At 41.8% G+C, this 27,335-nt stretch overlaps 1 protein-coding gene and 1 long non-coding RNA gene across 6 annotated transcripts in view; one reads left to right on the top strand and one right to left on the bottom strand.

Annotated features, from left to right (window-relative positions):
• CDKAL1 (CDK5 regulatory subunit associated protein 1 like 1) overlaps positions 1 to 21,800 on the top strand; it is a 580,103-nt gene extending 558,303 nt beyond the window's left edge. For all 5 annotated transcript variants that reach the window (XM_043908414.1, XM_043908415.1, XM_043908413.1 and 2 more), the window contains 2 exons: positions 249 to 413; positions 20,855 to 21,800. In XM_043908414.1, coding sequence (XP_043764349.1) covers positions 249 to 413; positions 20,855 to 21,046 — 357 coding nt within the window. In that variant the 3' untranslated portion in view covers positions 21,047 to 21,800. The remainder of the gene's footprint in view (positions 1 to 248; positions 414 to 20,854) is intronic.
• Positions 14,288 to 27,335, bottom strand: part of LOC122697548 — a 33,730-nt gene continuing 20,682 nt past the window's right edge. Inside the window, exons 4-6 of the long non-coding RNA XR_006342105.1 lie at positions 17,860 to 18,026; positions 14,934 to 15,061; positions 14,288 to 14,538 (exon numbers count right to left, since the gene is read on the bottom strand). This is a non-coding gene — a long non-coding RNA (uncharacterized LOC122697548). The remainder of the gene's footprint in view (positions 14,539 to 14,933; positions 15,062 to 17,859; positions 18,027 to 27,335) is intronic.

The raw sequence follows: 27,335 nt of genomic DNA, 5'->3' as shown, positions 1-27,335 counted from the left end.
CGTGCTGCAATCCATGGGTTCACAAAGAGTCAGACACAACTTAGTGACTGAACAACAACAATGCATCATTATTGGCTTATTAATCGTGACAAATGTATCATACCAACGTCAGATGTTAATGAGAGGGAAATTGCGCCTGGGGTGTGTGAGCTGTCTGTGCTATGTTAACAGTAATTCTGTAAATCTCAAACTGTTCTAAAATAAAATTTTATTTTTAAAAACTAACTCTTCTGTCATTTTTTTTTCAGGTTTTAGTGCCAAAGAACCCCACATTCATGGGGAAAATGGTCGAAGTGGACATTTATGAATCAGGAAAACATTTTATGAAGGGGCAGCCAGTTTCGGACGCCAAAGTATACACGCCATCCATCAGCAAACCATTAGCAAGAGGAGAAGTCTCGGGTTTAACAGAGGTGGGTAAAAGTGGCCTTCCTCTCTGCCCAGCTAGTAAAAAGGCAGCTGTGGAATCTCTGCGATTTCCAACCATGTTTCTGTTATCTTGTACAGTTCCCATTTTATATATGCATGAGGCTTTAATCCTTTCTGACAGATTGAAATCCGAATTAGAAAGATGCATTTTTTGCTGATGCCTATAGCTTTGCTTCTCTGCCTGCGGAGGGAGGAAGCTCTTTCTGCTTCTAGGCTAGAGGCAGAGGGCAGAAGCCATTATTTCCAGGTGAAAGATTTAACACCAAAGATGATCTGATCCAGTGTGTTTCTGTGTCAGTAGATCCTGAGTGGAAGCGGGTAAGGAAAGGATCATTTTCATGCTTTGCGAAGATGATTATAATATAGTAAAAAAAAAACACCTACCTGCAGTTAAACAGGCATTAAACCGTGTCAGTGTATGTGGTCATGGTGCCTTTCTCTAGGGTGTTAGCTGAGTATCTGCTTTAGTCATGTGGAGTGAAAATTAAACATTTTTTTTTCTTTGTATAGAAAAGTAACCTGACCCCTATTTTATACCTTGGTAAATATGGCTGTTTGCCAGGCTCTCTCTTACATTTCATTGAGCTACAGCTGTAAAAGCTGATGGAGTGTGAAATGAAAATGTGTATCACGTTTCTAAGCATCATTTGATGTCCTTTCTTCAACACAATTGTTAAGTGCTCCAAAAAAAATAAAAAGTAGAGCAATGACTTAACATTCAGAAAAATGATGAGTGATATTTATCTGGCTGTATAACTCCAGTTTTGTTTTAGTAGATGTATTATCTGCCCCCCACCCACCCCACCCCAAAGAGATGGCAAAGGCATGCTAATTAAATGTTAGGAATAGTGACAAAGAAGGTCGTATTATCTACATTCTTACCTATTGTGATGACAGTCTCTGAAACCCGAAAGTGAGTGACACTTCTCACAAGCTTGACAAGGACGTGAAGACTCTGGGGATGCAGCCCTCTGACTGAGGACTCTGTGGGTTCAGCCCTCTGACTGAGGACTCTGTGGGTGCAGGCCTCTGACTGAGGACTCTGTGGGTGCAGCCCTCTGACTGAGGACTCTGTGGGTGCAGCCCTCTGACTGATACCAAGTGATGGACGTGAAGACTCTGTGGGTGCAGCCCTCTAACTGATACCGAGTGATGTCGGCCAGCTTTTGTCGAAACCCTGCCAATTGTGTCAGCCTACTTGACCAGGAGTGAACTCTCCAACTTGATAAGCATAGAAATTAATGCTTTCTGTTGTTTAGAAAAAAATCATACATCATACTGGGGGTTTGGATGGATGACCAGGAAGGAGCAATGAAATCCAGCATTTAAATTATATTGCTTTTGATATGTTAGGTAATACTTCAGAAATTTTTCAAGCAAGTGACTTTAAAAAAAAAAAAAACTCTTTTTCCTCATGGTCTGTTTTACAAGGTTGATTTTAAATTGCCACAGTGAAAAGGATTTTATGGCAAATAGCAGCAGTGGCCAGAGTGTTATTTCAAAGAAACCTGCCTGATTTAATTCCTTCATGTATGCCTATCAAAATTGCTGGTATTTTAAAACATCACATTATAATTATATACAAATGAGGAAAAACAGCACCCTTTCATTGGTTCCTTCACTGGAATGTTACTTTCTAAGAGGGCAGCCCCATTTAAATGCCATGGGCCAGCCTTTTCTATTCTCCTCTGCCTCCCTCCAGCCTGGGAAATGGTGTCATCAGCTCCCCGACCAGCCCTCCTCTGGGCTGGGTTGACCCTAAAGTCCTATGTGAGATGAGGATAAAGGTCATTTGACTGCTGGCCCTTCTGCCCCTCTAGGAAATATAGGTTGATCTCAGGCATGAGGCCAAAGGGTTCAGAATATTGATTTGTGCATTTACATTAAGGGGAACATCCGGCAAGCCCTTTATCACCATTTGTGACTTCATGTAAATTAATGAACAGAGCTTTCCGCTTCATTATTTGTCTGCTTTTAAAGATATGCCAAACTCGGGGTTCAAAAAGCCTTCTTCAAAAAAGCATTTGTCCTGGTGTTACAAATGTTTTTGCTGATGATATGAACCAAAATAGATTAAACAGAAGAACAGCTTCCATTTTTATAGGATTTAGAGGAAGGCAATAGAGGTTATAATCCTGCCTCAGACATTTTGAGCTCTGATAAAGGTGCTGGAACTCTTCAGTGAAAAAATGAGCTTCACTCTGTGGATGAAATGTGACCCTGGGGTCAGATAGACCTGAGTTTGCATCTCGACTTGTCAATTTACCCCTCTGAGCTTTGGTTTAGTCTGTTAAATGGGGATAATCATTTCTTTCATGGGGTTGTTGAAAGGAATGCATTCAATAGTGTATGTAAACCACCTAAAACTAGGCTTGGGACATAGTAAGTAGTTACTAAGTGGTTATCTCCCCTTTCTGCTAAATCTAGCTGCTTTAGAAACAGCAGACTCTGAAGATGACCTTTGGTTGTTAATTAGTTAGCTGTGATTATGCAGTGCACATAATCTGGGGGTGGGGGGGGGGGGTTGAGCGCAGAGTGAATTTCTCTGATAGGGTAATCTATTCAGTGCCAAAGAAACTAATCCCATCAGAATTTCTATCTTCTTAAATTTTCTTGGCTCTTCCTGAGTTTTTCTACAGTAAATGCTTCCTCCTCGTCACATTATAAAGAAATCTAGAAAAGCCAAAACATCTAAAGCAAAATACTGTTAAAAAAAAAAAAAGTGTTTCCCATAGTAAATGTGTTTCCTTAATTGAGAATATTATGATTATTCTTTAAGTCTTTAGTCCTACGCTACTTTGGCCTTATTTTGTTTCACTTTAGGCACCACTGACTTCTGATAAAACTGGGAGAGGTACAACAGACTGGGGGAATGCACAGGCCAGGTGGGAGTTACGAGATCTGGATCATGGGATTCTGGCCTCTGCAGTAATAGACTCTGTGACCTTCTGTACATCACTTAGGTTCTCTGGACCTCTGTTGTCTCTAAGACTCTGTGTTTGAAATATTTCATCTGACAAAAACAGATTGAATGCCTACCCTTTGGCAGGACTTTGAATTCTGTAAATATTAATAGAAATAAGGCCTACTTATTTTCAAACAATGATAGTTATATAAATACCCATAGCATGGTGGAAAAGGAAAGCGTCTGTAGAGTCAAAAGGTAACTGTCCTCTAAGAAATTATATTCTAATAAAAACAGCATATAGTAACATTTTTTAATCGTTATTGCTATTCCTCTTTTCAGTTTGGTTAGAGGAATACAAGAAGAAGAGGAGACTAGGATAGAGAGACAAATTTCTCTGATTATTTTTAGAGAAGATGGGAGCCAAAAATGCTACCTCTAACCAAATAGGGAACATTTTTGAATAAGTATTCTTTAAGGATAATTAATTTCAGGAAAACAAACAAAAAAAAACTATGTAATAGTTATCCTACGGAAAGCACTATAGGGCTCAAAGGGGTAAAAACATAAAGGACAGATCGTGCATTTTTCTCTGGACACTGTCAGGCAGCTTTGTTCTTAGGATGAAGAAGAGATGGGAGAAAGCAGAGGAAATGTACATTTTCATAGATGTTCTATGATAGTTGGAGAAGGAAACGGCAACCTACTCCGTAGTCTTGCCTGGAAAATCCCATGGACGGGAAAGCCTGGTAGGCTACAGATCATGGGGTCACAAAGAGTTGGACATGACTAAGTTGGACACGACTATGATAATGATTCTCAAGTGTGGTCCCCAGATTTGCAGCATCAGCGGTATATGGGAACTTGTTATAATGCAAATTCATGGGCCACAACCCAAAACTGAACCAGAAACTCTGGGAGAGGGACCTAGTCCTCTGTTTTTTTTTCAGAGGCTGTCTAGATAATACAGATGTACACTGAAGTTTGAGACCCACTTTTCCAGGAAAATGGTGCTGAAGTGGGGGAGGAGTGTTTGATATTTGTAAAAGCGGTTTTACTATTTTAATGTAGTAATACCAGACTTTTTATATACCAGAGCGAGCTTACACTAGGTACAAAAAGAGGGAAAAAAGGATGAGAAAATGTACAGTGTTAGCCGTCTTCCCCTTGTTCTATGAGGTGTTTGAGCTGTGAGTCTGCCTTAGGAATACCAGGTGATGTGAGCATTGCTGCTTCTTGTTAAGACGAGCCAGATTCACTGCTGATGTTCATCCTCCTTCTGTGGCCCCTGTTATCACACACCACTTGAATCCTCCCATTGCTTAGATCCACAGTCAAGAAGTCAGAGCTATTTTGTGCCTTGAAAAAGAGAGAAAAAAATAAAATTCTCTCCTAATTCTAAACTTAGAAGTAGGCAGTTTTCCTCTTTTTAGGTTTCTTTATATTTGTAAAGAATCACTTTAAAGAAAGAAGAGGCAGGGTAACTTCTGAAAAGAGCTTGAGACTTGGAGTCTGTCAGGTGTGGATTCAGATCACAATTCCCACAATGGTGTACAGCACACCTTCTTCAGTCAAGTCTCTCCATCTGTAAAATGGAGATAAGTGATTTGCAGAAGATTAAATTAGATAATGTGGACAACATACCCGCTGCATAATATGTATGTTAGTATTCGATAAAGGGATGCAGTAAGTATTCCTTAAAAAATCAGTGATTTAATGGCTTTTATTTTAATGTCTTTACTGTTCTAAGTGGTACATTGCTTCCATTGGTCTCCGCCACCCAGCACAGTATAGCAAATAAGAATATGGATTCTGTATTCTGATCATCTGCATTTGAATCCCTGTTTTACCATAAGAAACACAGCTTGGGCCACTTATTCAACCTCTTTCCCACTTAGTTCTTGCCTCTAGAACTGGGGAATAATAATAGTCCCCACTTCATAGGATTTCCAGAGAAATGATTCAGCAATCAATAAATGTCAGCTCCTGTCACAGTAAATGTTGGTCACTGATAATTAATAATAATTATCATTATAATTTGCAGCACATGCTAGGGCATCATTTTACTTTAGGCAATGAAGTTAAAAATTGCACAGTCTTGTATCATCGCAAACATTGTGCTCATCAGCCATTGATCTCGTACAGAATGGCAGATGAAACCAGATCGATTTAAGGGTTCCTCCACACAGAGAGAATGACAGATTCCCAGAGAGAGACTCATAACAATCTTACAACACTGACTGTTCTTACTGCCAGGCGTTTCTTTCTCTTATTCCTTACACCGCCTTTTAAAGAAGAATATTCTAGAATGGAGACCAGGACCAGCCCTGTTTCTCACAAGGGAAGGCAAGGCTGCCCCAGGGTCCCCGGCTGTCGCCTGTTTCTCATCTGCCGGGACTTTGATCCTAGTAATGTATTCACTTGAGCGGTCAGATAGCCCAGCACCAACACAGCCGACTGCCCGCAGAGAGGAAGCGGGAGTTTTAAAGGGTGGCGTGGTTTGCCTCATTACCAGACAAAGGGCCAGCAGGATACTCAGGTGTACTGAGTTTTATGTACAAACTATACTATATTTTCAGAGCTTTGACCCTTAGAAAAGCATCGTTAAAATGCTTTCCTCTCCATCTAACATTCATTTCCAATACCACTGAAGTAAAAGGGTCTATTAGTTCAGGGCCAGATTTGAAAGTGCATGAAAACTGCATTCATGAGGTTAAGAAATGGCTTAATAATTAAGTTAAAACAGTTGAAAGTAGATCTAATTTCAAACAGATCAGCTAACCGTGTTAGAAGCAAATGAGGGCGTGTTCCTTCCTATTTTTCCTTCCATCCCCCAAGATGCTGGCTCTAATCCCAAAGCAGTTTTCCCTAGCTTTTTTTTTTTTTCCTTTCCTTTTTAACTTCATATAAAATTGAATTCTTCATTGCCCACATGTTAAGTCGGTGTCACAGTGAAAACTGTAGCACATTGAATATTCCATTTCTTCCTTTCTTGTGGCTTCTACTTAGTTTCATTTGTAGATCTGTTAGGGCGTATTTGGGTTTCACAGTCTGGATATATAGCTTTTATTCTGTGCTCTTGAGCTGAATTTTTTTGGGGATTACAGCCTAACTCATATGACTATGTCAGTTCAAAAGGCCTTTAGTATGTTAGCAGTGCCTTCCACTCTCCAGTTTGAGTACCATCCACAGTATGGTCAGAGCAAGCAGAAGCTAAACAATTAGCTTTCATTTCACTTGTATCACTAACTGTGCAATCACTCATGATCATATTCCCCCTCCCGAGGCTTGTGGCCGGGGCATGGTGAGGGGAACTGCATGCATCAAGGAACTGACTCTACCTCAGTGATGATAATAATAGCTGCCATTTACTGAGCCTCTACTGTGTGCTGAGGGTTGAGGCTTCTTACCTGTGTTACCTCTACTTATTATTCCAGCCTGGATCGGAGCAGCAAGAACACTCACAGTGTTCTTGACACGGCTGTGCATACTCACGAAGAGGGATCCTAGGGTGGGACTGGGTCCTCTGCATCCTCTGCCCACATGTGGGGAAGCAAGTGCAAGGGGCAGTGGGCTCGAGGCAAAGGCGGGGGGCAGGCTCCCGAGCCTGAATGACTCACACGTTCAACCCACAGGTAATGCCTGGCCCTAGGATATGTCTCAGCACTTATTGAACGTGTTATCCCAGCACTGGACTGCATATTGGAGATAGAAGTAATAAATATGGTCTTAGCTTCTGAGGAGATTTTAGTCTGGATGTTCTTCTGGTAACGCTGTGTTCTGTTGTGACCCTTGTTGGGGGATTGGAGTGAGAGAGAGGGTCCTGTGGGTGTGCACTAGCTCCCCAATGTGCCGTCACTGCTCTGGTGATGCCCGTTTCATAGGTGGTGCTCACCAGATCTAAGGTGTGCAGGGCTGCTCTTTGGTGCTCTCGTTTGGACTATGTTCCTTTCCTTTCAAAAGTCTTGAGCTTTTTACTCAGGCATCAGTGAGCAGTGCCGAGTATGATCACGTCTCGGTTTGTCTGGGACGGTCCTGGTTTACACCCGCTGCCGCTAAGTCACTGCAGTCGCGTCCGACTCTGTGCGACCCCATAGACCCACAGTCCTGGTGTAATTAATAACAGTGCCCTTTTTTCATTCTCTGAGGGGTCCTCGTTTGGATGATAAATTAAGTGGTCCTCCGATCAGTCTGTAAAGTAAGTCCAGCACTATCCCAGTCACTGCTTGGGGTCAGAAGTCTAAGGTGTGATCCTTGCCCTCAAGGAGATGGAAGTGTAGTTGGGAAAGGCAGGCAGGTGCTTTTTGAACAAAACCTGTAAATATAAGGTGACAAATGAGATGATGGCAGATCATAGAAAGTGGAAGATGGGAGACCTTTGTAGAGTTGAGGGATCAGTGAACATATGGATCAGGGTTCTCTAAAGACGGCAGAAAACAGTTAAACAGAAAGGGGTCTAAAAAGGGATACTGAACAGTTCACAGAATAATTAGAAGGGCTGCAGAGCAGAGTCCTTGCTAAGTTTTCCAGAAATAAGACCCAAACCACATAGAAGCTGCTGGTAAGAGATGTTGCCTCTGCCCCTCTTGCCCCAGCAAGACAGAAGCCCCAAGCTCCTGTCTACTGCCCCACGAAGCTTGCTTCACAATCCAGGTCTCAGACCTGTTGCATCTGAGTGTAGAACCAGGGCCTCAGATTTGCACCAGAAGGACAGAGGAGCATGGGAAGATGGAATGTGTTTCCCGGAATCTGTATCAGTGAGGTGGAATTTACAGTGTGGAGAACACCAGTGTGATGAGGGTATTCACACAGTTCTCACCACAGAGGGTGTCATGGGTCTGATGGGATTAGAACTGGACTGGAAGGTAAGAAGGACTTAATCAGGCAAGTGAAGGAGAAGATTCTTCTCAATGCCAAAGGAACATAAGTCAGTGACAGAATGAGCAGGAATGAATTTGTCTTTCTTTGGGCATCTGTAAGTAGACGTGGGCAGTTGGGCGCAAGTGTATAATAATGTTCATTGTAAAGAGTGGGCCTCTGGGCTTTGAAGTGAAGTAGCAGATTATATTGGGTTTACCAGGGGGCTCAGTGGTAAAGAATCCACCTGCCAATGCAGGAGATGCAGATTTGATCCTTGGGTTGGGAAGATCCTGCGGAGAAGGAAATGGCAACCCACTCCAGTATTTTTGCCTGGGAAATCTGATGGATAGAAGAGCCTGATCAAAAAAAGAGTCAGACATGACTTAGGACCAAACAACAATAACAACAGCATATTACACTGGGTTGACTAAACAGCTCATTTGGGTTTTTCATAAGATGTTACAGGAAAACCTGAATGAACTTTCTGGCCAACCCAATGCAGTAAAGCACACGTATTAGTCTATGTAAGTTAGGCTGTGCTACCGTAACACATTAACCCTGAAATCTCAGGCTTAACACAGAAAAGGTTTATTTCCTACTCTTCACTGCAACACATCTAGTACCATTTATTGGATGATCTCGAATCAGGGTTTGTCTGCTCTACACAGGCACTCAGGGACCCGGATCAACTGCCTGGAGAGCCAGCTCTTCACTGCCTCAGCACAGGAGGGGCGTAGGGTATTTCTGTTTATGTCCATTGGCCAGAAGTATTCACGTGGCCTAGAGTTTAGGAGATACACACTTCTGCATGAATAAGATATGAAGGAGTACTGGAAGTTTCTGCCATGCACGTTGGAAGGTTTTTCAGCACGAGTGTCATGGTGAAGGTTGCCTGTGTGAGCCAAGCTCACAGGGGCAGGGCCGCCCTGTCTGCTCCGTTCACCGCCAGCTTTGGGTCATAGCACGGAGCCTGACTCAGAGCTGGTGCTCTGTACACATTTGTTGAATGAACTTGACTCTCCCTGATACGCATGGTAGGAGGGAGGGTTCCTTGACCAGAGGCAGGAGGTTAACAGTGCGTGATAGGTTGATAATCTTCAGTTCCTTCAACTTAGGACATTAGTATATTCTTCAAAGGCTAAAAAAAATCGCAGTCAAGCCACCCAACCTGCTCTTTGAAGTCATTTGACATCTTGATAAGCAGATTGCAAAAGCCTCTTTTAAATTGATAATAATCTTGCGAGTTTAAATTCTTTTCATGGAAACTGTAACGATGAGTACCTTACAGCCAGGCATGCTTCTAACCATAAATTTTCAGCCAGTTTCTCCTGTTGTCTTCAGAGTACTAACTTTGAGTTGTGCCTAAAATAATAGAACCATGAATACCTTTTGTTTTGTAGCATAATTTGCCACGTTTTATATTTAAAGGGCTTCAGAGAAAGAAATTCTCTCCTGTCCCTCAACCTCTGCGATGCCATTGTATAAAATTACTGAGAAACATAAATGTACAAGCCATGTGTCAAGTCAACATTTATCTGGTAGGAAGTCAACTTGTAAAAGTAAGATCTGGTAACTTTCAAATTTGCCACCACTTGAGAAAGAAGTCCAAAGGACAAAAAAATAAAAGCCAAAAAACACACTGGAGATTTACTTAATCAAGGTCAGCATTTTCCTTCTGGAGGCCTCTGGCTCCTGGGGATTCTTTCTTGCAGATATTTACACTGAAAGACTAGTATATCCCTCAAGCACATTAACTTTGTGATCTGTCTACAGAGATTTGGGATTTGGGTTCTGTCCCTTATAACTGTGTGATCATTGACTGGTTACTTACCATCTCAAGGTGTTTCCTCTTCTATAAATTGAGGGTGATAGAGTCTATTCAATAGAGTAATTCTGGCAATGAAATGAGATAATGCATGGGGGGTCCCAGTGGTGCTGGCACGGAGGAGGGATCTGTGACTACGTGGTACAAGACTGGTGGCATGCTGATGATCACTGGAGATTGATTTGGGCCCGGTTAACTGAGACGCTAATATCACATCCATGACATATATACCATGAGAAGAGGAGGTGGTCATTGGCCTTTTCAGTAATAATTATAACTGCAAATGCGTTTTTAAAAGTACAGTTAACTAGGGTGAAACAGATCACCAGCCCAGGTTGGATGCATGAGACAAGTGCTCGGACCTGGTGCACTGGGAAGACCCATAGGCATCGGGTAGAGAGGGAGGTGGGAGGGGGGAGCGGGATGGGGAATACATGTAAATCCATGGCTAATTCATGTCAATGTATGACAAAAACCACTACAATATTGTCAAGTAATTAGCCTCCAACTAATAAAAATAAATGAAAAAAAATTTAAAAATTTTTATAAAAAGAAAAAAAAAAGTATAGTTAAATACCTAAAATAAATACTTTGTGATCATGTTTCTAAGTTTCCCCTTTTCATTGACTTCGAGTGCTATTTCTTTTCTGCTCTTCTTCAGATGATGTCAGTTCCTCTGAACTGTCAAAAAGCATCCAGGGTGTAGGATAGTGTTACTTGCTACAGGCTTTTTTTAAAAAAATATTCTTGTAGGAGGTGGTTTTCCATGCTCTGTACTGTATAATCTGATAATAAACACAAACAATCTGCCTAATTGGTCTCCCTGTTTTTACCCTCTATAAAAGTCAGATCATCTCTCTTTTGCTCAAAACCATCTAGGATTCCATGACCTAACATATGTACCCAACAGAATTAAAAGCAGGCATCCAAATAAATACTTGTTCTGTTTGTATGCCAATTGTATTGTATACCAGTGTTCATAGCAGCGTTATTCACTATAATCAAAAGCTGAAAACAATCCAAGTGTCCATCAACAAATAAATGAATTAAACAGAATGTGTTTGATATGTTGATATATATACATGCAATGGAATTTTGTTCAGCCATAAAAAGAAATGAAGTTCTGATACATGCTACCACAAGGATGAACCTTGAAAACATTATGCTAAATGACCCGTCAGACACACAAAAAGCCAAATATTACATGATTCCACTTATATACAAGATCTAGAATAAGCAGAGCCTCTCTCTGTAGAGCCAGAAAGTAGATTAGAGGTTGTCAGAGGTTGTGGGTACAAGAGTTGTTTCTTAATGGTTGTAGGGTTTCTGTTTGGAGTGATGAAAAAGTTTTAGAGACAGTGGGGATGGTTGTACACCATGGCAATCATAGTTGCCACTGATCTGTACACTTATAAATGATTCAAATGGTAATTTTTATGTTATATATATATCTCATCACAAATTAAAAAGAAAAAAAGTCTAGGGTTTCCCATGACACTCAGAATGGAAGCCAAAGGCCCTGTTGTGACCTCCAAAGCCTTGTGCCTTGCACACTCCGCTGGTCTCTCCACCTTATTATCATCGACCTCTTCCCCGTCGAACCCGCTGAGCCAGCCCCCAGCTCACGCCGCTCCTTGGATGTGAGCACACCCAGTTTGCTCCGTCCGGAGGGCCTTTCCGCTTGCTTGTCCCTCCACGTGGAGCATGCTTCTCTTAAATGCCTGTGTGACATGTCTGTCGGCTCCTCCATTCAGCTCGCTGCTGAAATAGCACCTTATCCACGAGGCTTCCTGAGGAGCCCTCTGTAAAATAGTTTCCCCCACCTTCCGTCAGACCTAGTACCCACTGTGCTTACTCTGCTTTTCTTGATGGTACACCTTACCATCAGACATAGCAAATATTTACGTGTTTGTCTCTAGCTAATACAACAGGAGTCCCATCCATGAGGGCTGAGCTGTTCTGCTTTGTTCACGCCTTTGGCCTGAATTTCTGAAATAGTGCCTGCTCACTCGGTGTCTCTTGAATGAATGAATGAATGAATATATTTGTGCTGTTAGGATAGCCCTTACCTCATTGATTCTAAAACCATATATCCAGCAGCACTGAGGATAATACTTAGGATGACAGAGTTGATTGTGACAGCAGGTAACATCACCCATTTTTTTTGTTGTTCTTATTGTTTAAAACCCAAACATCTGCCAAAACACTCTCATGGTGACCTATTTGGACAAAATCCTTAAGAGTAATTATTTTGAGTTGAATTGATTAAAGATTAACTTTAAGGCACTCAATTGTTATGTTCATCTGCACCCCAGTTTCTCCATGTAAGAAGGAGGATGGTTTCGATTGTGGTTTAAGAGATTATGGAAAGGACTTAATTGTCAACGAAGCATTTTGACCCAATTCATCCCTTCTTTTTCTTTAACTTTACCACACCTGTGGAGCAGTTTGCTTATTTCCAGCCAATAATTTGGAATAGATGAGTTCTGATTTCTGCTACTGTCATGAACATTGTAATCCCAGGCTTCATAGTTCTAAGCGAGCCTCTTGGAGTGGAGGTGTGTGTGTGTGTGTGTGTGTGTGTGAGTACACATCTGTGGCTGATATTTAGTAAGCAGAAGAGAGAACTGTACTATTAATTTTGAATCTGACTCTCTACCCTACCCTGCTCCTTACTTTGGTAAGTGTAAGAAGTTGAAAATAAGGAAAGTATAGGTTTATTTGAATGGACATTTGGTGCTAAGATTAAGAAGGTCAAAAAAGGTGAAAGCGTTCAAAGAGAAGGCCACAATGGAGGGCTGAGAAGGCAGCGAGACTCGGTAGTCACCTCCATTCATCCCTTCTTCCTGGGACTCTCTCAGCAGAGTGCCCATTAGGGATGCTCGAGTGAAGACGTGCCTCCCTAAGTTTATATTTTGGGGATTAAATGCAGTTACGATAGAGATAATTTTCTGCTATGAAGATAATTTTATATTTCTAAGCAAACTTTTCAAAATTAGGAGATCTTGAATTTCTTTTCCAATCGTGTACTGCACTGCATAATGTATATTTTAAGACAGTTTCCTTGCATTGATCACATATTTGGTTTCGATAGATTTTCTGTGTAGGCCATATGTTCAGGCTCAGTTAAAAAAACATTCTAAACTCTAATTTATCTTGAGTTATAAGATATCAAACGATTTTTCCTTCCTCCCTGTTAGCTTCCACTTCAAGCTGTAACAGTGCCTCTGGGCCATGAGAAGATTTACACACAAGAAATATTTTGAATTCGTTAAGAGAAGTTCAGAGCTTAAGAGTTGTTTTCAGATCTCTTGAGTAGGATGAAATGCGATCTTACAGGAAATAATTAGGTGATGGGCAGATGCCGAGCTTTGGGTTTTGATATGATTATGTATCTTTTTTTCACTTGGTGCCCCTCAAGTCAGCAGGTCGGGCACCTAACAAGGGGGGGTCACCGAGACCACACAGGGGCACATCAGATCTATTCCTTTGGTGGACGTCAAGCTAGAATTATTCAGAGTAGAATCTGAAATGCATTTGATCCTATGGTAGATAGTTTAATAATTTACGTTTGGCCTTATTAGCAAAGCCATGTGTTTACTCGATCACCAAAATAAGATGAAAAAAACTAAGATCATAGTGAGTTTTTTAAGTGTGTATGTGGTCCAGGTGAAAACATTTTCCTTGCAGTTTTAATGATCTGATAGCAAGTACACATTTGAGGTGAGGGGGAGGGGAAATGACACATGAAGAATGGCTGATTTAGAATTGCTCATGCCCCAGAGTGGCGCCCAAAGGCTGATAGTACCGTGCTGTCATCTTGTAATTGCAACAGAGGTTTTCCAATGTCAGTTTTCTCCCAGAATAAATAAACAGGTGTAATAGAGTCCCAGTTTCATTTGTTGACCCTCTTACATGATGATGTACCTATAACACTAATGGACTATACGTGTAGCATTCTTTCCGGAGACTGCAAGAGCTAGAAAATGCTCCCATGTTTGGTTTGGAGATAGTGAACCCTCTTAGTGACATGGTATTAATATGCTCCCAATTAGAGAAATGTCTCGAAGAATAGTGGAGAAAGGTACCTTGGCCCCAGTAATCCCGTCTGTCCTGGCATCAGATAATGACACAAACACAGGGACGAGGTTGTCTGTTTGTCCAGGAAGGGGGACTGGCACATGGAATGCCGTCTCTGGGCCCTGGCAGCACCTGCAGGTGGCAGGGGCTGAAGAATTCATTTAGAAGCTGCGCTGCAAGATGGGGAGACAGGTGGCAGCTCTCTTACAGGGATGTCTTTTATTTGCGCAGAACCAGACCAACTGTTCCTCATTAAAACACATTTTGCAACTTGTTCTAATGTGAGCAGATTAGGGACGTGTGCATGTCACCCGTGCAGAGAAAACCCAATGACAGACCATCCACCGGTCACGTTTACGGAGTCTCAGCGTGGCTCAGAGCCGCAAGACAGATCATGTGAAATCACCGGACCTGAGGCTGGTTTTCCCGGAAAGGCATTCTGTAGGGAAACACAGAATAACACCATTACCTCCCTGTGAAGTGGACAGACTCACTTTGGTAGGAATCTTGATACTGGCGGTTGTTTTAATAATTAAGCAGTGCCTTGATTTTTCTCATTTCTTTGCGTTGCATTATAAGTGCATCTCTGGTGTGTAACTACCAAGCTAGACTTAATATGACTAAAGCCATGCCTCTCCCCTCGTTCCCCATTTACACCTACTCTATAAACTGGGCAAGTACTTCAAGTTGGGAGAAACTCATGTTAACTTCTTCACTGATTGGTTGGGAGAATTAAAGGAGAGATGGCCTGGAGAATAAAAACATGTGCTGGACACTTGGGGAACGTTCCAGAAACACTGCTTCTTCTCCTTAGTGTTTTTACGCAGAGCTTACCTTCCGCCTGTCTTGCTGGATCCTTATGCCTCTGGTTCTGCATCCATGTCTCACTTTATAAATGTTTTTGGTGAAAAGGAGAAGGAAGTTGGAGTTGACTGTGACTTGGTTCCTTCCTTTTTAGTTTCCTTGAAAATAGCACCACAACAATATTAGATATTGGAGGAAAGTGTTATCTGGTTCCTGAAGTTTCTGAACATCAAAATTGTTTTGGTTTCTTGAGTTTTTTTTTTTTAGTATATATTCATGGTTCTATTCTAATAGATTTATTACTTTAATAGGATTTGATAAGCTACACCTTTGAAAATTCGTAGAATATGTTTAAGAATTTGGATGTAAGTATGTTTAGAAATTAATCAGTGAAACAGTGAGATTTACAAGGAGGAAAGATCATGTTAATTAAAGTTAACACTTTCTCAATATGTCCTTAATCTACTATGACTAGATAAATACATGAATCTTTTTGACTGAGCAAAGGTCATATCCTGCTTTGTTTCTATCTGTTTTGTAAAGGCACTTCTAAATGGAATTTGACTTCTTAAGAATTATAAATCTGAGCATTGATGTTTGGTTATAGGAAATAATAAAATTTCTTGTATTTGTTATAATATAGCTTGAGAGAAACAAGTGTGTCTTGAATTTCAAGAGTTAATAACTCTGAAAATGTTTAAGAGGTTTATGGAAGGTTCAAGCCTTCTGTTTACTTTCCAGAACTATTGACTATGCCGAGTTTTTCTTCTCTAAAGTCAGTTATGTGCGTTATTCTATGCACATGTGTGTGTTTAAACTTTATCTTGCTACTGGTTATTTATCATCACTTCACCTATAAGCACTTTTTTTCAGTACAGCATGGAAATACTATATACATTATTTTCTATCTGTGAATGCTGCTTCTGACTGTGGAAACTTCAATAGTTGTGCATTTGCATGTTAGAGGAACTTGGACTTTATGAGAAAGTCCTTATATTTCCTTTATTTCCAAATTACTTTTCCTTCAGTATCCGAGTGGTAATTGACAATTGAAATGTACAAAGCTACACTGTAATTGGCTACCAATTACTCTGTCATCTGAGAAAATTTTTTTCAATCATATTTAAAAACATATCATCAGATTCTTTTAATCAAGATCATGAATTGGTACAGAGTGAAGACTTGGAGGCTCAGATGGTAAAGAATCCACCTGCAATGCGGGAGACCTGGGTTTGATCCTGGGGTCAGGAAGATCCCCTGGAGAAGGCAATGGCAACCCATTCCAGTATTCTTGCCTGGAGAATTCCATGGACAGAGAAGCATGACGGGCTACAGTCCATGGGGTCACAAAGGGTCAGATACGACTGAGCAGAGATAATAACAGAAGCACAGCATGGTAAAGACAGGCTGCATTTTCTCTCTGCTGCCCTGTTGTCAAGCTCACCTTGATCTCAGAGAGAGTGGCAGGTCAGGGGGCTTCTTGTGGCTGTGGAGGGATGCCACTGCACTTCCATATGCTCCTGTGACGCAGCCTGTCCCTCCAGGACAGGAGAGTGCTGAACATAACAGGGTCAGTTACGTTCAAATGTGTTCAATGTTTGCGTGGGAGCGGAAAAAAACATCGGTGCCTGAGAAAGAATGACTAAGGCAGACCCAGCCCCAGGTAATATACAATAGTAGTTTAATAGGTGCCATTTCTGTTTTGAGCATAATTTTATGGCAAATGAGTTGGAAGGAGCAGAGGAAAAATTTTTATGAAACTCTTGTTAACAGTCAAAGGGATTTTTTTTTTCAGACTCGGAGCACAAATACTTTACCTATTCTTGTAGCTTTGTGAAGCAGAAGGTGTTACAAAGTGAAAGTCGCTCAGTTGTGTCCAACTCTTTGTGACCCCATGGACTATACAGTCCATGGAATTCTCCAGGGCCCAGAATACTGGAGTGGGTAGCCATTCCCTTCTCCAGGGGACTTCCCAACCCAGGTTTCCCAGATTACAGACGGATTCTCTACCAGCTGAGCCACAAGGGAAGCCCGAGAATACTGGAGTGGGTAGCCTATCCCTTCTCCAGCAGATCTTCATAAAACCAACGAAACAGGTGGCTCAGTGGTAAAGTATCCAGCTGCCGGCACAGGAGATATGAGAGACGTGGATTTGATCCTTGGATGAGGAAGATCCCCTGGAGAAGGAAATGGCAACTCACCTCCAGTATTCTTGCCTGGAGAATCCCATGGACAGAGGAGCCTGGTGGGCTACAGTCCATGGGGTCACCAAGAGTTGGGCACAACCGAGTGACTAAGCATACACAAATGATTAAAGCTTGGAGACTCACCTAGTCCTGCCCCAGGGCAGCCTGACCCCTGGTGCAACACCAGTGATCACCGAGTGGCAGCTTCTGGAATTGCGGACACAGAACCAAGGTCCAGCATTCAGAGCTGAGGGTTGGGATAGATCTTCCCTGAAGCTAGTAGAGCTTAAGACTCAGGACCTCACACTTTGAGGGGCCTGCTCCAAGTGCCTGTACGTAATTTTGAATTGATTTTTTTTTGAGAGAAAGCATCAGGCCCCACGGAATCTGGATCTGTGAACCCCCTGGAGTTATCTGCCAGGTGTGAGCCAGGCTGCGTGTGTATGTGCACTGACGCCTCCACATTTTTCTGGGGAACAGTCTGTAGTCCTCATTGACTTCTCAAAGCCATCTGCGACTTAAAAAGGTCAAAGGACGCAGGCCTAGGAGAAATTAATCGGCCTCTTAGTTCTGGTCTTGTAAAGCTAAGCTTAGAAAGTGATGCTTTAATTGCTAGAGGCAACAACTCATGACTCATGTATAGTTATGCCCATTGATCACCAGAGACATGGCTGAGCCTGTTTTTGACCAGCTAGATCTCATCTGCAATACATCCTCAAACCCATCCATCCATCCATCCATCCATTCATTTCTGAGCACTTGCTGCATACTTGCTCTGTGTCTGCAGCTGTGGAGGTTCCAAGAGCCCAGCGATGAACTAGGCGACCTCCCTGCTTTTGAGGAACTTGCAGAGCTTCTGTCATTTCAGCTGCAGAAGTACACGTTCTTTCCCAAGGCTGCCATTATCCATATGAGTGCTGTCCTCGAGACCTTGGGGCTATTTCAAACCAATCAGAAATGAAAGCTTGTCATCATATTCCCAGCTCCAGAATACCACACAGAACACCCATCTTAGAGGAGAGTGATTCCCAGGGCGTGTCAAGGTGCAGGTGTCTCTGCGGTGGGGACAGTGTCTCCATCTGACCAGCTGTGAGCCTCCTTGTCTGGGCCCCCTGGCACAGGGACAGCAGGGGGGTCAGCCCAGGTCCCCAGGGAGCCCAGAAGGAAATGATGGTGTGACTGCCATTGGAATTGAGAGATTTATCCGTGTGATCAAAAGCTGTATAAATTTTGCAATTAGTCTCCTGCAGTCAAAGCAAGAAAATTCTTCCATATCTTTCACATGGAAATCTTTGCTGGTAGAAATTGGGTTGTGAAAGTTCTTTTCATTTCCCCCTTCCTATTCTTCGACCCTCCATTACCCGCTCGGCTGAGCTCAAGTACTGTTGATTCTACATCAGAAGTCTGTCGTTCCCTCCTTTCCATGCCTCCCAGCATCATCCTAACAGGTCCTCATCCCCCTCCACCCCATCTCCCGCCACAACTTGCCCTGGATTCCCGACCCGCGTTCTCTGCCCTCCCCTCACTCCACCCTGCTTTCCTGCCAGAGTCGCCTCTGTGAAGCACAGTGGCAGCGCTTCTGATGTACACAGTGGGGCTGCCGTCCCCCGCAGAGGCCGAAGCCGTCACCAGCGGATTGTTTGAAAGTGTGGAAAGAAAGAATAAGCAAAGGGAAGTGGCTCTTCAGAGACCTTTGGTGCGTCCGTAGATTTCTTGTTCTTCCGCGGTCATGCCCCTGGGTCGCCCCCTCCTCCCCATCCCTGGTTCATTCCTTCCACCCAGTATTCTCCTTCCCCCAACCCCACCTCTGTCTCTCAAAATGTTATTCAGGTTTCAGCAGGGGACGCACTGGTTCTAAGGCCCGGGCATCAGGTGGAATCTTACATCATGGAATCAGAACTACACTTTGAAACCCTAGAACCACCCTGAGAGTGGCCAGGGGACCCCGTCCTCCCCCCACCTGCAGAGATGCCTCAGGGAACAGACACCACCTCAAAATTCTGCCAGGTCTCCTGGCTCCTTGTGCCCCCACCGAGCTGGGTTTCCCAGTCTTTCCATGTGTGGTACCCAGAGGGTCACCCAGAGGGTTATATGGCACCCCAGGGTCAAAGGAAGGGCTGCGTGTGGGGTGGATACCTCTGGCCACCCAGACCCCTTCAGGTGCCCCCAAGGGTCAGAAGCAGCCCTCCTACAACCGGGGTGTTTGCTGAATAGAATTGCTTCCTTGGTTTTTCCTTTGTCATTGTTCTTTGCCTGAGTGAATACAGTTATATCCCGCAAAGTTAAGCTCCTTTGTGATGCAACTCCACATCAGTTCTGCCCTTCAGGAATTCTGCCTTGATGCTCCATAAACACTCTTTGTCTCTCCCATATAGTTTGAGTATAACCTGGAAATTTATTAACTTGGTCTGACCCTTAAAGGAAAGGAACCCTCGCTTATACCTGACTTGGCCCACCTGACTGTGGTGGGTGTTTGAATGCGTCTGTGGTGAAGGAGTAAGTGATAACTGCTTCTTACATCAAACTAGAACGCTTCTGCAGTGCAAGGGAGGCCGTCAACAAAAGGAAAAGGCATCCAACCGAATGCGAGAAAATACTTGCAGACTGTATATTTGATATCTGATGGGGGGGTTGATACCCCAAACATATAAAGAACTCATGTAGCTCAATACCAAAACAGAAAAGTGAATTTAAAAATGGGCAGAGGATCTGAATACTGTAGACAGTTTATCAGAGAAGACATACAGATGGCCAACATGTGCGTGCAAAGATGCTCTTCAGCACTAGTCATCAGGGAAATGTAAATTAAAAGCACAATGAGATATCACCTCATACCTGTTAGAATGGCTATTATCAAAAGAGATGAGAACTAACAAATGCCGGTGAGCACATGGAGAAACAGGCACCCTCGTGCACTGTGGGTGGAAATGTAGACGGGTGCAGTCACTCTGAAAAGCAGTATGGAGTTTCCTCAACAAATTAAAAATAGGACTATGGTTTGATCCAGCAATTCTACTTGGAGTATTAGCCCAAAGGAAACAAAAACACTAACTCAGAAAGATACCTGCATTCCCATGTCCATTGCAGTGTTTTTTACAGTAGCCAAGACATGGGCATGGAAGCAACCCATATGTCCATCAATGGATGAATGGACAAGGAAGATGTGGCCTATATATGCAATGGAATATTACTCAGGTATAAAAAAGAAGGAAGTCTTGGCATTCACAACAGCACGAGTGAACCTTGAGGGCATTGTACTAAGTGAAATGCGTCAGAGAAAGACATGGAATCTAAAATAACAAAACCGATTGTATAGATGCAGAGAACCAATCAGTGGTTGTCAGAGACAGGGGCGTGGCAGGTGGGAGACATGGGTGAAGAGAGTCAAAAGATACAAACTTACAGTTAGAAATACATCCCTGGGAAGTAAGTACAGCATGGTAACTATAGTTAACAATTCTGCGTTGTATATTTGGAAGTTCTAGAGAATAGATCTTTAAAAGCTCTCATTACTAGGGAAGAATTTTGTAAGTGTGCTGTAACAAGATCGACTGTGATGCTCATTTCAGTGTACACAGATATTGAATCCTTATGTTGTACAACTGAAACTGATACAATGTTATATGTCAATTATATCACAATAAAAAATTAGTTCCTTCTAGGGATCTTTTCCTGAATTGATATAATATCAGTGCTTTTTTTCTTTTTTTTTTCTTTTTTGGTCTTTAAAACCTTTCGCTTTCCTCTATGTTTCTCTCTCCGTAGGAATTCAGAAATAGGCTTGGGAACCACCTGAATTCAGTATCCCACACCTCAGCTGCAACCCAACGAGACTCGGCCAGTTCCCGAATGGTGCTACGATTGCAAAGCCTGCACCGGGACTTTGCACTGAAGATGTCTGTGGGCCTGGCTCTGCTTGCTCTTCTTTTTGCGCTTTTAGTCAAGGTCTATAATTAAAACACAACCAGCTGAAGCATCTGTGAAGAAGAATGAATTTCTATTTCAAACCTTCAAAGAAAAGGAGAGCAACCACATCAGTTTTCAAAGGGCAATGATTTATACTGGCCTCACTAATGGCTCTTCAGCCACAGTCTTTAATGAGGCTTCCCTGTCTCACATTGAGTTGGACCCATTGGTTATTTGACCTAAAATCTAATAACGGCTGCCATAGCATATCTTTTCAATTAAGCGCCCTTGGGTTTATTTTTAGGAAAAAAAAAATGCAAGTGGTTGCATTTTCTTTAAATCACCAGTCTTCAAGTCAGAACCTGTTTGTATGGTGGGTCTGGTTACCTCTTCCTCATGCAGGAAGAATTTTCCATTTTCAATAAACATTTTAAAATCTTATCTTTCTCTTTATGCATTGTTTAGGGCCCCATATTACAAAGCTTTTATTTTCCACAACAGATGTGTTACGGAAAAGTTTATATGGAAACCTGTGTTTGGAACTTCAATCCTTTCGGAATGCACAGGAAGAGCCTGCCAATGAAAGAATCGTGACAACATTTTGAAAAATCTGAGGAATCACCCCCTTCTTTAATAACCCACAAACTTTCAAAAACTGGATTTGTCTAAAACAAGCTCTGCCTCTTTTCTGGCATTTTTTTTTTTTAATCTATTTACATCAACTGTTTATTTCTACCTGATGTCATTGGTGTTCACTAAATGAAGTGATTTCTGTCACAATAAAAGCAGTTGGTGTGATGAACAAGTCTCACGACTATCAGCGTTGAAATAATTTATTTGGATTGTATAGTCACAGGAACATCAGGCACCCTGTGGTTACAGGACAGTTTTCATTTTAAATCTCCACCCTCTTCAGTTTGTGGTTTTATCCCAAAATGTTTTAGCCTCTTTTATGTCTTTAAGGAATCTAAGTTCAAATTATGTCATCAGTCATTGAGTTTAAAAAAAAAAAAATCAAAGACTTCAGTACATACCTCCCAAACCTGGTATGTGGTTCTAAGAAGAGATCACATTTAAAATGCAAGGATCTGCTCTTGACCCTCTGGGAGCCCTGCAGTGACTCAGCCACTTATGATCATCCTGTTCCATCAGCAGGAAGAGGGGGAAGTGTTAGCCGAGTATTGGAGGGAGGCTGCTGGGTGCTTCCTTTTTGAGATACGTGCAGTCATTTCTTTATTAATAAACAGTGGGTTCCAGCATAGTACTGATTTAATGAAAACCTTGCAGACGTGGAAATACCACCGAAAGCCTAGAGTCACACTATCCAGGGCAGAAGAAAAGCGTCACCTCTGACACTGGAGACAGGAGGCTGCCCGTGCACCTTCCCAGTCACTAGCTCTGACCCCCAAAAGCTTACAGTCCTTATTTCTAACATCATAGGTTGGTCTGCATGTTCATGAGTTTCATGTAAATGGAATCACATGGCGTGTGCTGTCTTGTGTGTCTGCCTTCTTTTGCTCAGCATTTGCACGTGAGACACATCCAGGTGGTTGTGTGTGGCAGTCGTTCATTCACTTTCCTTGCTGAATACAATTCCATTGTATGAATATACCCCATTGTAATTATCCATCCTACTTTTGAGTTGTTTCTGATTTTGTGGCTGTTGGAATGATGATGCTGTGAACGTATGTTTGGGTCCACATATGTATGCATTTGTGTGAACTTAAACCGAGAAGTGGTGTTGCATTTGTGCACACCATCAAATGGTGCTTTGCAAGGGTTGTACCAATCTCCATTCCCGTCAGCAGTCATTGAGAATTCTGTATGTGTCCACTTGTTGACGTGTACCTTGCCATTCTCCCCACTGTTTCTGCACCTTTGACTTTCTTCAGCTGATCTTGTCTCTGTTGTCTCTCATCATGCCTAGCCCTGTTTTCATCATAATGACAATACTGATAATCATTAACCATCTAGCCTTTAAAAGCATCAGACAAAATGATGTGGACTTTACAAGTGTTCCTCCTGAAAACACAGCCCTGAGATAGGTATTGTTATTCTCATTTTGCTGAGGGAAAACAAAAACTAAAGCCCACGAGATTAAGTAACTTGCAAGGGACACAGAACCACTAAGTTGTAGAGGCAGAACCAGAACTCAGCTTGACTCCAAAGCCTATATGCTCCTGGGCTGGATACTCCTCCTACTCCCTTGACTCCATCTTCCATATGGACTTGACCTGAGCCGATAACTGTGTATCTAGGATTGACCCTGTGGATGCCTGGGTTCTGTGGGAGCCCAACCTTGCCCTCTGTGTTGTCCTGCTCCAAGAATGTGTGTGGTACTTGATGCACTTTTAAAAGATGTATCATGCAAGTTTATTTTCTCTCCCTTCATCCTTCCCTCTCCCTCTCTCTTTCTGTCTTGCTGGATGCACCAAATGTGAGACTGTCAATAAGATAATGTAAAAATTCTTTGGTGAAAACTTTGCTTTGTTGCTGGGGAAATGTGTCTAAACATCAGATTTCCATATGTCGTTCAGTCAAAACATAGGCTTTTCCATTGATTTCACTCCAGGTTGCATATTTCAGTGTAAAATATAAGATGTCATGGAGAAAGAATTAGAGTTACAAATGAAGCTTCAAGAGGCTTTAGCATTATAAAACAAGCATAGGAAAAAAATGTAGGAAGGGAGAAAGGTAGAGAAGGGAAGAAAGGAGGGAGAGAAGGAAGAAAAAAGAAGGGAAGTAAATGATTTTCTTAAGGCTCGCCTGACCCTAGGCATCCCAAGGTGCTGTAGTGAGAACTATGGGATATTTTAAATTTTTGAAGGAAACAGAGCGAATCTGTCAGATTCCATGTAGAATAATAGCTCAAAATAGTTTACAGTTCCGACATGAAAGTGCACATTTTTTGATGTTACCATGGGCTCCCCGGGTGGCTCAATAGTAAAGAAGCCACCTGCCTAGCAGGAGATGCTGATTTGATCCCTGGATCAGGAAGATCCCCTAGAGAAGAAAATGACAACCCACTACAGTATTCTTGCCTGGGAAAATCCCATGGACAGAGGAGCCTGGTGGGCTACAGTACATGAGGTCATAAAGAATTGGACGTGACTTAGCGACTAAAGAACAACAACAAAAATATCTTTCTAAGACTAGGTTTTAGGTGGTTGCTGTGAGAAAAAGCAGGTATGAAGTGAAAAATCAATCTTTAACAAGAAATGAATGTGATTTTATTTCAAACTTTGAGAAGTTGAGCAGTGCCCAATAGATGCAGATAATTATAATTTTAGAATGAAATAAAGATATCTTTATTTCAATCTACACGTATATTTTTTTAAACACTTTTTGTAATATATTAAGATGGAAGTACTTATTAAGTTGTTAGTCCCTACCTACTTAATGAAAGAAAATGGAGCTGTTTCTTTTGGCCTAGGAGCACCTTGAATTAAGAAAGCTTGGGCACCTCTGTTCTACGATGCAGCCTAATCTATAGCATCCATGCCAAATTTATATTTAATCTGGTGTCCTAATCACTTCTCAAAGTGCTGTTAAAAGCTAAGTCATCAATAGCACATGTTTAATAAACTTACACTTGCTTTACCATTAAGCTTGGTCCCTGGGTCGGGAAGATCCCCTGGAGAAGGAAATGGCAACTCACTCCAGTACTCTTGCCTGGAAAATCCCATGGACAGAGGAGCCTGGAAGGCTACAGTCCATGGGGTCGCAAAGAGTAGGACATGACTGAGCGACTTTACTTATTTTACTTTGGTTTCTGCAGTGTTGAAACTGTAGAATTTGAGTTAAGGAACCATGAAGGAGTTAAGGGCCTGGATCGACTGGATTCAGATCTCAGTTGTCTCCAGTACAAATCTGAGGAAGACAGTATAGGGAAAGAGCATGAGATTTTTGACATCAACCAAAGTTTGGTTTACATTTGCAGCCAGACCACTTCTTTTTTCTGAGCCTCATCTGTCAAATAGGAACAAAACTCCATTGCAGGGTCTTCGAAAGATGAAATGAGATCACATTTATCAAGTAGCGTGTCCTTGGGACACATCCTTTCTTCCCCTTTCATGATTCCTTTAGCAGTTTAAACATGAAAATCGATTTTATAAATAAGGGTAGGTGTTTTAAATTTTGATATTAACACATGGCCAAAAGAATTATATGTGGAATAAAAAGATCTCTGCCTCAAGGGACTTACAGTCTAATTTTAACAAATGCAGCAGAGGAAGAAAAATTCAAAGAAAATGGGTTGCAGCTGTATTTGAGGAGATCAAATTAATGAATGCTACACAGATTTGGGTGGCCAATCTAAGATCAAGAAGCAGATTTTTCCATGGCCAAAGATGAAAAGAGCAAAGAGATTAATAGGGAGGTCTAGAAGTCATGCCCTCCTCCACCCTACCTTGGGGATAAAAGGAAATGCAGACACTATTATTCTTCATTAGTTTTCTGTCAATTATTTCATACCAGTACTGTTTCCTAGAGCTCTATAGCCAAAATATCCCAGCTGCAGCAGTTGAAGCAAAGTTTCTTTTGGTTTCTTATGGTCTTCTTAATTTATGGGCATCTGAATACACTTATAAGTACTGATGAGGCAAGTGCCTAGAAAAATTGTGGAGGGAAAAAACCCCCAAAAATCTTGGATCAAGGTAAAGGAAAGCTGTGAGTTCAGAAAAGCCTGAAGAACCAGGAAGTTTAATTCTTGGGTTTATCTAATCTGATTTTAATATGCCTGGTTAATCATAATAACTAGAGAGTTATCCCAGACCGTCCAATTCTGAGGACAAGCTTTTACCTTTGATTTTTAACTCCCAGTTTCTATAAAGAGCTATATAACACATGTGTTTTTTAAACAGACCTCAAGATTTTCAAATGGATAATAAAGCAAGTTGTGTACTTATGACTTGATATGCTCTAACCCAGCCTTTATGACCTGAAGCACACCATTCACATAATGTATACATAAGTAATGAAGTAATGAACCTAATTACACACTGCAGCTTACTTTTAAATTGCTATCTCCCTCAAAATGTCACTTTGGAATTACTCTGATGATCAGTCCTGAAAGTAGTTCCTCATGCTATCTTGTGAATCTTTGCCCTTGCAATAGGAATTCATATATTTTTCACTCTTGCAGGTGTAATTTATTTTGAAATAACCAGAAGTAATTTAAACAGTGAAGCAAAAGACTGAACTAAATGTATTGGTAGGGGTTCCTGGGAAAATTCTTTTGTGGGCTTTGGCTCTCTTGAGAAAATACCTTGCAGGAGGAATTGTTTTCTTTAAGCACTAGAGCTTCATCCCTGACTAGCATAGACGAAGAAAAGTCCAGGAGCACATGGCTTCACAGGTGAGTTCTACCAAATATCTAAAGATAATTGACATCAATTCTTAATCTCTTACCCAAAAAAACGGAAGAGGAAGGAACACTTCCTAACTCATTCTATGAGGCCAGAATTACCCTAATATTACAGCCAGATAGACACTAAAAGAAAATTGCAAATTAAAATCCCCCTATGAATTCTGAAAGAGATGGGAATACCAGACCACCTGACCTGCCTCTTGAGAAACCTATATGCAGGTCAGGAAGCAACAGTTAGAACTGGATATGGAGCAACAGACTGGTTCCCAATAGGAAAAGGAACACGTCAAGACTGTATGTTGTCACCCTGCTTATTTAACTTATATGCGGAGTACATCATGAGAAATGCTGGGCTGGAGGAAGCACAAGCTGGAATCAAGATTGCCAGGAGAAATATCAATAACCTCAGGTATGCAGATAACACCACCCTCATGGCTGAAAATGAAGAGGAACTAAAAAGCCTCTTGATGAAACTGAAAGAGGAGAATGAAAAAGTTGGTTTGAAGCTCAACATTCAGAAAACTAAGATCATGCCATCTGGTCCCATCACTTCATGGGAAATAGATGGGGAAACAGCGGAAACAGTGGCTGACTTTATTTTGGGGGGCTCCAACATCACTGCAGATGGTGATTGCAGCCATGAAATTAAAAGACACTTATTCCTTGGAAGGAAAGTTATGACCAACCTAGATAGCATATTAAAAAGCAGAGACATTAGTTTGTCAACAAAGGTCTGTCTAGTCAAGGCTATGATTTTTCCAGTGGTCATGTATGGATTTGAGAGTTGGACTATAAAGAAAGCTGAGCACCAAAGAATTGATGCTTTTGAACTGTGGTGTTGGAGAAGACTCTTGAGAGTCCCTTGGACTGCAAGGAGAACCAACCAGTCCATCCTAAAGGAGATCAGTCCTGGGTGTTCATTGGAAGGACTGATGCTGAAGCTGAAACTCCAGTATTTGGCCTTCTCATGCA

Source organism: Cervus elaphus, chromosome 7 (genome assembly GCF_910594005.1).
Source record: "Cervus elaphus chromosome 7, mCerEla1.1, whole genome shotgun sequence".
NCBI lineage: Eukaryota > Metazoa > Chordata > Mammalia > Artiodactyla > Cervidae > Cervus > Cervus elaphus.
This window is presented reverse-complemented; position numbering and strand designations above follow the sequence as displayed.